General features: G+C 36.8%; 1 gene segment (V, D, J or C); it reads left to right on the top strand.

Annotated features, from left to right (window-relative positions):
* The first annotated feature begins 4,360 nt into the window (after positions 1–4,360).
* On the top strand, positions 4,361–5,238 carry LOC114633269. The segment is given in 2 exon segments: positions 4,361–4,487; positions 4,694–5,238. Coding segments are annotated over 2 exon segments (594 nt in total).
* Positions 5,239–14,361: the final 9,123 nt, after the last annotated feature.

Genomic DNA, 14,361 nt, shown 5'->3' with positions numbered 1-14,361 from the left:
ATTTTGCTTATGAATATCAATGGAAAAATACTCAGTAAAATTCTTGCAAACTGAAACAAAGAACACATCTCAACCATCATTCACCACAATCAAGTAGGCTTCCTACTAGGGATGCAAGGTTGGTTCAATATTCCTAAATATATTAACATAATTTACTATATAAACAAACTCAATGAAAAAAAAAACACCTGATCATCTCATTAGATGCTGAAAAAGATTTGAAAGAAATGCAATATGCCTTCATGATAAAAGTACTACAGAGCAATAGTCATAAAAATGCATGATACTGGTACAGAGACAGGCAGGGTGATCAATGGAATAGAATTGAAGACCCAGTAATGAACCCACACACCGATGGTCACTTGATCTTTGACAAAGGAGCTAAAATCATCCAATGAAAAAAAACCAGAATTTTAAACAAATGGTGCTAGTTCAACTGGTGGTCAGCATGTAGAAGAATGCCAATTTACCTATTCTTATCTCCTTGTGCAAGGCTCAAGTCCAAGTAGATCAAGGACCTCCACATAAAACCAGATACACTGAAACTATTCGAAGAGAAAGTGGAGAATTGCCTTAAACATGTGGGCACAGGAAAAAATTTCCTGAACAGAACACCAATGGCTTATACACTAAGATCAAGAATTGACAAATGGAACTTCATAAAATTGCAAAGCTTCTGTAAGACAAATGTCACTGTCAATAGAATAAATCACCAAACCACAGATTGGAAAAAGATGTTTTCCAATCCTACATCCAATAGAGGGGTAATATACCATAGATACAAAAAACTCAAGAATTTTTTGTCCAGATAATAAAATAGCCCTTTTAAAAAGTAGTACAGAGCTAAACAAAGAATTCTCAACTGAGGAACTTGAATGATCAAAAAGCAACTGAAGAAATGTTCAACACCTTTAGTCATCAGGGAAATGCAAAAGGAAACAACCCTGAGACTCTACCTCACACCAGTCAGAATGACTAAAGTCAAAAACTCAGGTGATAGCAGATGCTGGCTTTGATGTGGAGAAAGAGGAACACTTCTCCATTGTTGGTAGGATTGCAAGCTGTACAACCACCTGTAAATCAGTCTGGTGTTCCTCAGAATATTGGACATAGTATTACCTGAGGACTCAGATATACCACTCCTGGGCATATGCCCAAAATATGCTCCAAAATATAACAAGGATATATGCTCCACTATGTTGAAAGCAGCTTTATTAACAATTGCCAAAAACTGGAACAGGTGTCCAGATGTCCTACATCAGAGAAATTGATACAGAAAATGGTACATTTACATAATCGAGCACTACTCAGCTATTTAAAACAATGAATTCATGAAAATCTTAGGCGAATGGATTGAAATAGAAAATAACATCCTGAGTGAGGTAGCCCAATCACAAAAGAATACATACGGTATGAAAGTCGTTTATTTATAATGGGTCATGTAAGATTTTGATATTGAGACTTCTATGTTCATACTCATGATCTTCTTAAAGTTTATATTCAAAATCTTGGGGAAAATGTCTTATTAAGACCTCAAATCTTAGCATCTCTTTTTCAATAACTTTACTGAGACCTCTACTGTTATATAGTGTGTTTATAAAATGTTCACATGATAAAATATCAATCAATTCAGGCATAGAGTGTGAAATGCTGATTTAAGCAACACTACTGTGAACCAAGACAAAGGATCTGAGTTGCTGTTCTTTCCTGATGACTCTAATTATGCAAAAACCTGAAATATATTGTACTCACTGCTCAATCCTATATGTGAGGAAGCATGCACAGATGTCTGTCAACTAAAAATCACTGCATCAAGTGGCCAGGAGAGGGAGCCATAATATAGGCAGAGAAGGGCAATGTGACAGCCTCAGGACTTAACAACGTGAGGCCATCATTATTTGCACAGATACTCCTTTCATCTGGTGTTGCTGCCTCTCAGAATGTCCTTCCCTGTGCTGTGGCATGCTTTAGCATACAGAAGGGGAAATAAAATAGGAAGATGCTGTCCTTATCACCTATCACTGTAGTACTCATCTGGATTTTAGGTAATGTTATTGGATAAAGCAAAAGAGCAAATTATGGTACAAAAATACCTACTTTTCATTAAATATATGGCAATACTGATTTCTGGAGAATTTTTCCTGTTTATATCTGAACATTTAAAAAGATAATGTATTTTCTCTTTTCTCTAATAATTTTTCATGTGTGCTCTTAGTCTCAGTGGGTGACATTGTGATGTCCCAATCCCCAGTTGTCCTGCTATAAGTCCAGGCAAAACAGTTATGTGTTAGTCTATGTATTATTTCATTATTTTTAACTTTAATATTATTATTACACTACTCACTTCATTATTATTACTAATTATTGCATAGAAGCATGATTTTTTTTCAGTTATAGAAAGAAAGCAGTTGAATTCGGAGGAAAGGAGTCATAATGAGGACCTAAGAGGAATAGAAGGAAGAGACCCCATAATCAGAACATATTATGTGAGAAAAAATGAATTTTCAATAAAATACAAAAGGCAGAAAGAAAGGGATGAAGCAAAAAAATAACAAAATAGATAAAAATAAAGACAGACAATAAACAGAAAGGCAGGAAGGAAAGATGGAAGAAAAGAAAGAAGGAAAGGAAACAGAAAGGAGGAATTATTGTCCGTGATACATTAATCTACACATGTGTGTTTTTGTTTTAATGATTGCAAGTGCTGTACACACTTTAATATTCTATTCAAGCTGCTTCTCATTATAGTTTCATTTCCTAAAAATTAATATACAGTAATTGCACATATCTGCTTCTTGTATTGACTGCCAGCATGAAGCCAGTCTCCATTATCTCCAACGACTCATCCTAAATTTGCTCATAAAGTGTGATGTATTAGTTTGATAATTTTCTCCTTTTGGGATAACTAGAATAATCTTAAAATATTTAACTATCCCCTTCCTCAACCTCTCATCCCAGTCATGCGCAAAGCTTTCTTCTCAAGGTATTTAATATGTACTGCACTGTGGCATGTGTTATACTGTAATCCCTCCAAAAGCCTCCCAATGTGGGAGTCCTATTCTAGCTTCTTACATCCATGGAGAATCCACATCAAACAGAAAAATGGAAATTTGAAGTCACAATTAACATTTGTAGGAGAAATGTGATAGGTATATATGAGGGAATAGAATGTTTTAGTCATTATAAATTTTCCAGTACCATATATTTTCCAAAGTTTTCATAATTTCATGAGTTTTCATACCTAAATAGATTCCACTGAACTAATGTGCTGGATTTCAGTTACCCATTTATCTTGTGGTGTACATTGAAATTGATTCCTTGTCCTAAAGATTATGGCTTGAGCTACAAAATTCATGTATGAGCTGTTATGTCTGTTGTAGACTATAGAATCCTTTAGGTATATCCCCATGAATGGTATAACTAAGTAATATAGTAGTGATATCTGTAGCTGTTTTAGAAAACTTCACAGGGATTTCATAGTTATTGCATTCCCACATGAAGTGAACTGGGACACTTCCTTACTCCTATTCTCATTTCCCAAGAGTCTAGTGAGTCCATGTTGCAGTTTTTGAGGCTTTTCAAAAGCTCAGACATAGTTTTCATATAATATATGTGTTTTAAATTGATTATATCACCCAAGTGACTAGAACACGTGTTTCTTTACATGGAACTGATGGAAATTTCTCTCCTTATCTAGACTGTCTCACAATTTTGGTCTTTTAAGTGGAATGAAAAATATGTACTATGGAAAAAATTGTTTGAACGTTCTAGATATATTTCTGTGACATTGTTAATCACTGTTGTTGGAAAGACAACCAAGGTGTATTATATGGTATTTATTGGAGTAGTGCTAAAATATTTTGATATCTCAAACTCTGAAATTATTCTTTATTATGGCAGATTGTAAATGTTTATAAGGATTTCACTTACCCCTCTGGAGAAAGATGTCTTCATAAGACATCTAAAATTTCTAACTTCTTTTAATGAAATTTCAGTAGTGTGGTATCACATTAGGTTTACATGTTATTATGCTTCTTTGAATGTTCAGGTGCTTTTAGATGCTTCACCCCATACTGTAAAACAAATCAAGGAAAACACTGTAAGCCTGGAATAAGACCATATTTGAGATAATCTTCATTTTAAACTGCTAAAGATATCCCAGGGACTTCTTAGACTATGCTAATTGTGTAACTATGTAAGTAGAAGTCAAATCTCCTTTAAATCTCAACATCTCATCAGGCAATCAGCTAGGGGATAAATATTCTAAGAAGGCACTAGGAGCCTGCTCTTCTGGCAAAGTCTTGTTACAAAACTTATGAAGTCAGTATGATTTACATAAGTACTTCTTCCTTTCAATGCTCCTGCCTCTTAGAGTGTTATAAGAAGGCCTCTATTAGGGCTATGTTGTGATCCACAGAAATTCTAGGAAAGTTCAAAGATGGTGTCTACATCTAAGTTTCTTGGACTTTTGCTTTTCTGGATTTCAGGTATGACTGCTTGGATGTGGCAATAAAGTAGAACTATTATTTAAATATGAAATTTTCTTCTTTTATTCAGTAGCCAGCACCACATGGGATTTGACTTCCTGTTTAAAGAAATTGACACAATGAAAGGCTTTTATTTTTCTAAGTAGGTTAGAAGTGTCTTTCATATTCAATGCTGTGTCCTGCTAATTTTTTTTCTAATTTTTCAGCATCCAGAGGTGACATTGTAATGACTCAGTCTCCAGCCACCCTGTCTGTGGCTCCAGGAGACAGTGTCAGTCTCTCCTGCAAGGCAAGCCAGAGTATTGACAACTACCTACACTGGTATCAGCAAAAAACACAAGGGTCTCCTAGACTTCTCATCAAGTATGCTTCACAGACCATCTCTGGGATCCCCTCCAGGTTCAGTGGCAGTGGATCAGGGACTGATTTCACTCTCAGAATCAACAGTGTGGACCCAGATGATTTTGGAATGTATTACTGTCAACAAGGTAAAAGCTGGCCTCGCACAGTGATACAGACCATTGCAAAAACCATGAGGAAAGTAGAAGTACGGGGTTGGGCTGCTTTAGCTGTTTCTGTTAGTTACCCAGCCTTCTTCAAATTGTTTCACATATGGAGCCAGCTGTTAGGTGAGATAAATATTGAAGAAAACTGGAAGTATCCCTTACCTCTGATTTTCTCTTCACTCTATTTCAGCACAAGTGTACCTAGCCTACAGTTGTCCTGGTATAATCAGACAATCTTCCTCTAGTTTACTGCAACCAGAGAAAATCTCATCCTTTATTGACATAAGGAATGTTTGGCTATTCCATATCTTTATAACTGTTGTAAATTCAGATTAAGCATTGTCTGAAACAATAACATATACCTACTCCTGTCCACCCAAAGACTAGAGTGGTCTGTCTCAGAGATTCAGTGTTGTGTTGCAAAGTTTCCTATGCATTTTTTACATGAAGTGAACAACACTTGAATATAAAGTATTTTTATGTTCATGGATTTATATAAATTGTCCAGTAGAATTTAGTAAAAATTGCAAATTTCTTTATGAAATATTTACAGTTACTACTTAATATACAAAAATGGGTTGAAACAATAAAACTGTTTGTCAACTGAAGTTTCTATACATCTCTAGATTTATTTTAAATCATTGTAAGTTCAAATGAGTAGCAAAATGATTTTCTTTTACAAACAATGGAAAAATGTAGGATATACTAGTACTGCAATTCACCTTTGCCTCCACAGAATTTTATGGAAATTGATAATGTTGTAAGTATAGCATTTCAATTGAAAAACATTAGTATAATACTTGTAGGTACATGGAAAGAAGTTTCAAAACTGAAAACAACCATGGTGATGATTTTTACTAAGTATGACAATAAATCTTACACATCTCCTGATTATTGAACAAGTAGAAGAACACTGCAAAAAGAATCTTCAAGCCGTAAATAAGAGGTCCTTCATAAGTGATTGGGTATAATAGGATAGGACGTACTAGTAAAAAGACAAATTTATAAACATGATTAAGGATTTGAAATTTGGTAGAGTATGCTAGTTCTGTCTCTAAACACAACATTTGGGATTTGAAGAGCAGAGAATCTCCAAGAGTTCAAGTGGACTCTGGCTTACTTTAATGTGGACTTTAGTAAGATGCAGGCCAGGAATGGTTTCAAGAAAATTAACTGTCTCAAATCAAAGACAATGCGAATTAAAAAAAAAAAACATATCTGGGACACTTTTATTTTCTTCCCTAATTTAAAATCTATAAAACTCAATGTGTGTTGTAATTGTGTGTGTATGTGTATGTGTATGTGCGTGTGCGTGTGCGTGCATGTGTGTGTGTGTGTGTGTGTGTGTGTGTGTGTGTGATGTCTGTGCAAGATGGCAAAGTCAACCATATGTAGGTTTGAAAACTCCCGGGGATTGATGGTACTTGCTTCTCTATCATTCCTCTTTTTTATGTTTGGAGACAGAGATTCTGCTAAACTCAGAATTTTCCATTGTCTAGAAAAGCTCATTAGAGATACATTTTGATTTGCTTTTCTACATGCTCAAGTGCTGAAGTTATAGACAAGTGTGGCTGAACATTTGTTTTATATGAATGTTGAGAATTTAACTTGAGTTTTCCATTTTTTTCAAAGCAAACACTTTACAGAGACTACTAGAAACTAATTTATTAAAAATAAAAAAGACAGTCTTCACCCTCAGTATGAGTCGTTTGATGGTAATTGCAATACCAAGAATAATAAATATCATTTATTTAATGTCTAGTTTCCTGTTCATGCATTAATCTGTGAAGTATGTTTTACATTGTACGAATTGTGAATACTTAATAATCCTGAAACTATAAATTTTTTTAATAAACCTTTCTCAAAATTTTTCTATATGTTTATATTTGGGGAGAATATTTACATAAATAATACATTTTATCTGATATTTCAGAATGTATTTTAATTTGTGAAATTATGTGTTTGATTCTATGGTTATGCAAACACATCAATTTTCATATCTTGTATATTTTATTCTTTCAATTTTTCACCATGTAAATTTTGAATAAAACTTCAAAAGTTGTTCCAATACTATTAAAATAGAGAGAAGCTAACACATATATGCCCTTCTTGGTTTTGACTCATTTCTTGAAAATAGCAACAACCAAAATAACCAGAAGTTTGTTGCTCAAATGTTCTCACCTCAAATATCCCAGATAACAAATGAATCATATTCTGTTATGTAAATGTAGTGTGTTTCCATAATCTATCCATTCATTGATGAGCATCTAGGCCCTTTCTCATTTGTAGTTATTATGAGTAAAGCAGCAATGACTTTCATGAGCAAGTTGTGCTACAGTTAAGTTGTAGAGTCCTTTGAGTATAAATCTAAAGGTAGTATCACTGAATCTTGCAGTATATTCTAACTTTCTGAGTAACCTCCACACAGATTTCCATAGAACTGTGTTTGTATTTTCACCAGCTGTTTCACTTTCTCCACATCGTCATCAGCATGAGCTATCATTTGTTTGTTCTTGGCTATTCTGACATCCTGACTAGTGAAAGAGAAAAGCAACACTGAAAGTGGAAGTGGAGAGGAATTTCAATCCCTAACCAATAAATTATCTGCAAGGAACACCAGCTTGTAAAGGAAAACACATTTTCTCTAATGATATATAAAAGAAACTAAAGTACTGGGTATATAAAGCAAGCATAAGCTTAGGCCACATTCCATAGAGGCCAAGCAAAAATAAACTCAGTGTTATCTTTTTTTAAGATACCAAACTTCAATAGATTTATTAATGGATAAAGAGTATAACTTATTTATTGACTATTTTCTTTTTTGTTTACATTTATTTGTTTATTTTAAACTCCAAATTTTATTCCTCTCTTGTCCATCCTCTGACACTTCCACATCCCATACCTCCTCCCCAGCCCCCAGTCTCCAAGAGGCTGACCCTACCCCCACCCCACCCCACCTGACTTCTAAACTCCTTTGGGACTCCAGTCTATTGACCGTTAGATGCATCATCTCTGATTGAACACAGATCTGGCAGTCCTCTGCTCTATATGTGTTGGAGGCCTCATATAAGCTGGTGTATGCTGCTTCTTTGGTTTGAGCGATCTCAGTGTTCAGATAAATTAAAACTGCTGGTCCTCCTTTAGGGTCACCCTCCTCCTCAGCTTCTTTCATCCTTTCACTAATTCAAACCACAGAGATCAGCAGCTTCTGTCCATTGGTTGGGTGCAAATATTATCTGCACCTTACTTTTTCAGGTGGTTTCTGGGTCTCCCAGAGGGCAGTCATGATAGGTCCATTTTTGTGAGCTATCCATAGCCTCAGTAATAGTGTCAGGCCTTGTCACCTCCCCTTGAGCTTGACCCCACTTTGGAGGACCAAAGTAACTGAACTTTCTTTTCCACAAGCTCCTCTCCATTTCCACACTTGAAGTTCTTTCATACAGGAACAATTATGTGTCAGAACTTTGACTGTGGGATGGCAACACCTCCCTCACTTGATGCACTGTCTTCCTGTTGGAGGTGGGCTTTATAACTTTACTCTTGCAACTGTTGGGAATTTCTCCTAATGTCCCTCCCTCTGAGTCTTGAGAGTTTCTCATCTCCCAGGTCTCTAGGGCATTTTGGAGGGTCTCTCCAACCTCCTAACTCCCAAAGTTACCTGTTTCCCTTCTTCCTGCTGGCCCTCAGGTCTTCAGTTCTTTTCCCTCACTCAATAATACATCAGGTTCCTCTCTCCCCCTATCCCCCATCCACATTCCCTTTCTGGTTCCTCCCTTTTCCCACTTGTGATTGTTTTCATCTCCTTCCTAAGTGAAAGTGAGGCATCCTCACGTGAGCCCTTCTACTGGTTTACTTTTTTGAGGTCTGTGGATTGTATCTTGAGTATTCTGTTCTTTCTTGTTGGCAAATATCTACTTATTAGTGGGTACTTACCGTACATGTCCTTTTGGTTCTGAATTACCTCACTCAGAATGATATTCTATAGTTCCATCCATTTGCTACAAAACTCAGGATGTTCTCAATCTTTCTTCTTTTCCTTTTCTAATGGCTGTTTTATTTACATTTCAAATGTTATCCCTTACCATATTTCTCCCCAACCCACCCAAGAACAACCTATCCCATGCCCCCTCCTCCTGCTTCTATTAAGATGTGTTCCCAACTACTCCAAACTCCCACCTCCCCATTATTAAATACGCCCACACTCAATTTCCAGCCTTCATGGGACAAAGGATCTCTTCTCCCACCTATGTCAAACAAGGCCATTCTCCCCTACATATAAAGCTGGAGTCATGGGTCCCTCACTATGTGCTTCCAGGCTGATGGTTTAGACTCTGGGAGCTCTGGTTGGTTGGTATTGTTGCTCTCCTCATAGGGCCACAAACTCTTTCAGATCCTTCAGTCTTCTCTCTAACTCCTCCATTGGGAACCCCTTGACAAGTTCAATGATTAGCTGTGAGAATCCACCTCTGAATATGTCAGACTTTAGCAGACCTCTAAGGAGACAGCTATATCAGGCTCCTGTCAGCATCCACTTTCTGACATCCACTTCAGGGTCTACCTACTTTTGGTTCCTGAACATTGGATGAATACCCAGGTAGAGTGGTCTCCAGACAGCTCCTCCTTCAGTTTCTGTCCCACAGTTTTTCTCCATATTTGCTTCCTTGAGTATTTTGTTACTCCTTCTAAGAAGGACCTAAGCACCTATAATTGGTCTTCCTTCTTCAAGAGCTACATGTGGGCTGTGAGTTGATTCTTGGGTGTTTCACACTTCTGGGCTAATATCCAATTATCAGTGAGTGAATAACATGTGTGTTCTTGTGCGACTGGGTTACCTCACTCAGGATGATATTTTCCAGTTCCATCCATTTACCTAAGAATTTCTCAAATTTATTTTTAATAGCTGAGTAATACTACATAATATAAATGAAATCAATGATCGTCACCAAGTTGCATCTTTTACCACATAGGAATGTGCACAATGCCCATTTGGATTATTGTAGGAATCACTGAGGTCCTTCTGCTCACAGAGACAGTCCACAAAAACCATCGAGGTTTTTCTACAATGTTTTATATTCATAGGATAGAAAATAACCTTTTAAATAATGACAAAGTAGTAAAAGAAAAAAACAACTTCAGTAGTACAAGTACAAATATATCTAATATACATGGCAGCCTACTTACACCCACTAGGATTGTTGGGTTCTGAGCTATATCAATGTGAGAAGAAATTTGATGCATTGTGCGGGTTAACAAACTCTAACTTCTTTCTTTTCTATTATTCTAAGTTATTAGTATGAAATTTATTCTTGATCCACAGGCACTGTACCTGTCCGGGATTCCATGGTGGTGATGGAATCATATGTTATAGTAGCTTTGGAGCCTAGCCTGTCTCCTCTTAATCCATTAGAGTTAAGTGGTTTTATTACTGTGTAGGAGGGTCTCACTTGACCTACCACCTGGAAAGTAGAAAGTAATAGTTCAATTTGCAAATATTGTAAGCCATTTTCATCATTTGTTTTTGTTCTATATTTCAGGATGAATCACTTTTCATGTTCATGATTTTAAGTCACGCTTCAAAAATATTTAACTTCACAAATTAATCCAAATAATCCAAGGCATAAAGAACTTTCTAGAAATAATTAATCACATGCTGATTACAGAACCATGCATATTGAGATAAGCCTTACACTCTCTTTATTAAGAAATCTTCTCGAGAGCAGAGGCCCTTGCTTGATTTTGATCATTTTCAGTCTCCCAAGACTAAATATTACATGCTCACACTTGGCAACCAGGATGTACATGCTGTATGTAGACAAAGTCTTTGCTGGTAGCAAGCAAATCCGCAAGCTCACTGTCTCACTGTATCTGCTTCTTCATCCGTGCCCTCTTGAGATCTAGAGAATTAGCAGCCATCATAATTGAGAAGGGAACTTCTATTTGAGCAGTTGATCTAGAAAGTCCTTGTCAGTCAATCCATATTAGAGATGAACTTTGATCTCAGACATGGAGAGGAAGGTCTTCTCTAGGGAAATTCTGAGATGAATGCAGCTGTGTATAATGAAGGATTTCTTTCCTTTGAGCAAAAGATGAGGCAATAATTTCTGTGTTTAAAGAAAACAAAATCAATTACATCAAAGTCTTTACCTGAAATATGTAGCATTTCAATTTTTCTTACTATATGTTTTAGTATTATTTTACAAGTGCTCTCATTATATTGCAGTTTTGATTAGTTATGTAAAACATAGCAATTGTCATAACAAATAATTTTATTTTCATGTGTGTTCACATTACAAATGGAATGAGAGACATTACCTAATTCCCTGATGCTTTCCATTCAGTCAGTCATCTACAACTTCCATATTCCTCCAAAACCACTCAGAATGGGTTGAGTTTTATTGAACTTGAATTTCATAATTAGGGGTATTATTTTTATTTATATAAAGTTTCTACAACGCTCTGTGATTCTGAAGAATTTCATTCTTTCCTTTTATTTATTTATATTTTTGAGACGTGAATCTTTGCTGTCCATGCCATCCCCCACCATGAGCATAGAAACTGCTATGTAGAACAGGTAGATTTTGAACCGACAGAAATTTACCTGTCTGCCTTTGTACTGAGACTAGAGGCTTGAACCACCATGTGTTGCCACAAATGTGTGTTTTTTAATTTCTTGTTATGATATCATCTTTATTTGTGAGTATATTTTTGACTGTTTAAAGATTTATTACCCTACATACAGTATGCTTTTTTATTTGACCTTTCTTTCACATTTAAACCTGCCAATTCCAGTAGCCTAGTTAGCATTAACCTCAACAAATATAGATAAAGTCTTTGGTATATTGAATCAACCTTGCATTCTGGGATGAAGCCTACTTGATCGCGGTGAATGGTGGTTTTGATGTGTTCTTAGATTCATTTGGCAAGAATTTTATTGAATAATTTTGCATCAGTATTCATAAGCATGATGTTCTCATTTTTAGTTTGGTCCTTGTGTTACTTAGGTGTAAGAGTAATTATGGCTTCATATAATGAACTAGATAGTGTTCCTTCTTTTTCTACTTTATGGAGTAGTTGAGAAATACTGGTATCAGGTCTTCTTTGAAGGTCTTGTAGAATTCTGTACTAAATCTTTCTGGCCCTGGCTTCTTTTTGCTTGGGATTTTTTTTTAATGACTTCTTCTATTTCCTTATATTGACTTATTTTGATAGTTTACCTGCTCGTGATTTAACTTGGTATTCATCTAGAAATCCATCCATTTCATCTAAACTTTCCAGATTCATTGAGTATATGTAATGAGCTGTTCTGCTGCTCCAGTCCGAGGGTCAGGGAGCAAGAGAGAGAGTGGGGACGGGGTCGCAAAGAATGGAGACAAGACGAAGTCTGCTCAAAGACAAAATCTGTCTGCTGGAGACAGAGTCTGAGACAGTCTGTCTGCTCTGTCTGCCTGAGTCTGTCTGTCTCTCTGTCGAGTCTGAGTCTGTCTCATATGTCTAGTCTGTCTAGTCTGACTAGTCTGACTGCCTCTCTGCCTCTGACTATCTCTCGCTGCATCTGACTGCTTCTGACTGCCTCTGACTGCCTTTGACTGCTTCTGACTGCTTCTGACTGCTTCTGATTCTGACTGCCTCTGACTCTGACTACTTCTCGGGTCAGCCCTGGCCTCTCCTTTTATATCTCTCCTGAGTCTCTCAAGTGCTGGGATTAAAGGCATGTGCTACCACTGCCCGGCCTTGACTGAAAGGATCAAGATAATTATCAGCGTGTGCTCAGCTGTTGTAGGTTGTTGAAAACAAGTCTATTGTCAGGGTATACGGCTCAAGATGGCTGCAAAGATAATAGCCACTTTCGGCTCAGATTTGGCTCCCAACAAGTATAAGCTTTTGTAGTAGGTCTGATGATTGTTAGAATTTTCACTGTTCCTATTGTTATATCTCCCTTTTCATTTCTGAATTTGTTAATTTGGATAATGGGTCTGGACCCTTCAGTTAGTTTGGTTTGGGGTTTCTCTATTTTGTTGATTCTCTACAAGACCTCTACCATTCTCCCAAGATGAACCTAGTTGTGAATTTTCTCTATTATGTAAGGGGACCTGAATTTGTTTTCTAATATATCTGTATGCCTTATCAGTAGATCATACAGTATTTTCTTTAATTAGAGAATGATAACTATTATTTCTTTTATTATTGCTGTAGTGTTACTACTGGTGTGATGAAGTACTAGTACCCAAAATTAATTTTGGAGAAAAAAATCAATTTGTTTTATACTGATTTGTTGTGCATCACTGAAGGAAACAAGAACTGAAACTCAAACAGGCCATGGCCTTGGAAGATGGTCTTTGTAGAGTGCTGCTTTCTCACTTGCCCCTCATGGCTTGATCAACCTGCTTTCTTATACAATCCAAGAACAACAGCCCAAGTGGGCTGGTCTCCTCCATCTATAACTAATTTAAATACTGCTTCTAGGCTTGTCTACAAACTCAGTCTTATGAAGGCATTTTCTTAATAGATGTTCCCTCCTCTCTGATGCTTTAGTTTTAGTCAAATTAAAATAAAACTATCCATCACAGTCTTTATGGTTATCAATTAGTGTACTCTCCCTGTGAGTTACCTCACCACTTCACCGTGTTGATACAATTATTTAGATATTATACTACAGAAATAATGGCCCTCAGACAGCTATCGGAGGGAGACAGACATGAAGATTTTGAGATAAAGACAGAGAGAGGGAGAGAGAAATGGAGAGAGAGGGAGAGAGAGACAGAGACAGAGACAGAGAGACAGAGAGAGACAGAGAGAGACAGAGAGAGACAGAGAGATCTTAGAATTGTAAGGGTAAAAATTAAAACACCTCAGCAGAGACCACAAACAACTTGGCAAAGACCGCAGGACAGCTTGCTGAGCTTGCTGAGAATAGCCATAATAAAAATATCAAGCCCCTCTAGGGACGAGGTGACCAGAAATTTAGAAACAATCAAAGACATATCTTGACCAGTCTAAACACACCCAAGTGAGTAATGGGCCACCTGGTGTTTATCCTAGAAGGTCTGAGACTTCATGGTCAAAACTAGTGGGCCATCCAACCTGTCAAAATGATTGCTTATGCAAAGTGCTGATGTTTGAAATATCCAATCATATGTAACCGCGCCAGAATTTCCCACTTTTCCCTTCCCCCTTGTGCCTCCCCCTATAAAAGTTCTAAACTTCCTGGGGTCTTCATCGAAATTCTCTCCCCTGCGTGGGATGAGTTTCGATCCAAGGGCCCTTGTTAGTAAACTGCCTTTTGCCATTGCATCAAGTAAGTCTCTTGTGTCTCCTTGGGTGCGCGCTAATTGGGACTTGAGTTGGGGTCCTCTTTCTGGGTCCTTACA

Source organism: Grammomys surdaster, unplaced genomic scaffold, assembly GCF_004785775.1.
Source record: "Grammomys surdaster isolate TR1022 unplaced genomic scaffold, NIH_TR_1.0 573, whole genome shotgun sequence".
Taxonomy (NCBI): domain Eukaryota; kingdom Metazoa; phylum Chordata; class Mammalia; order Rodentia; family Muridae; genus Grammomys; species Grammomys surdaster.
Note: the sequence above shows the minus strand (reverse complement) of the source record. Positions and strands in the feature narration are given on the sequence as shown.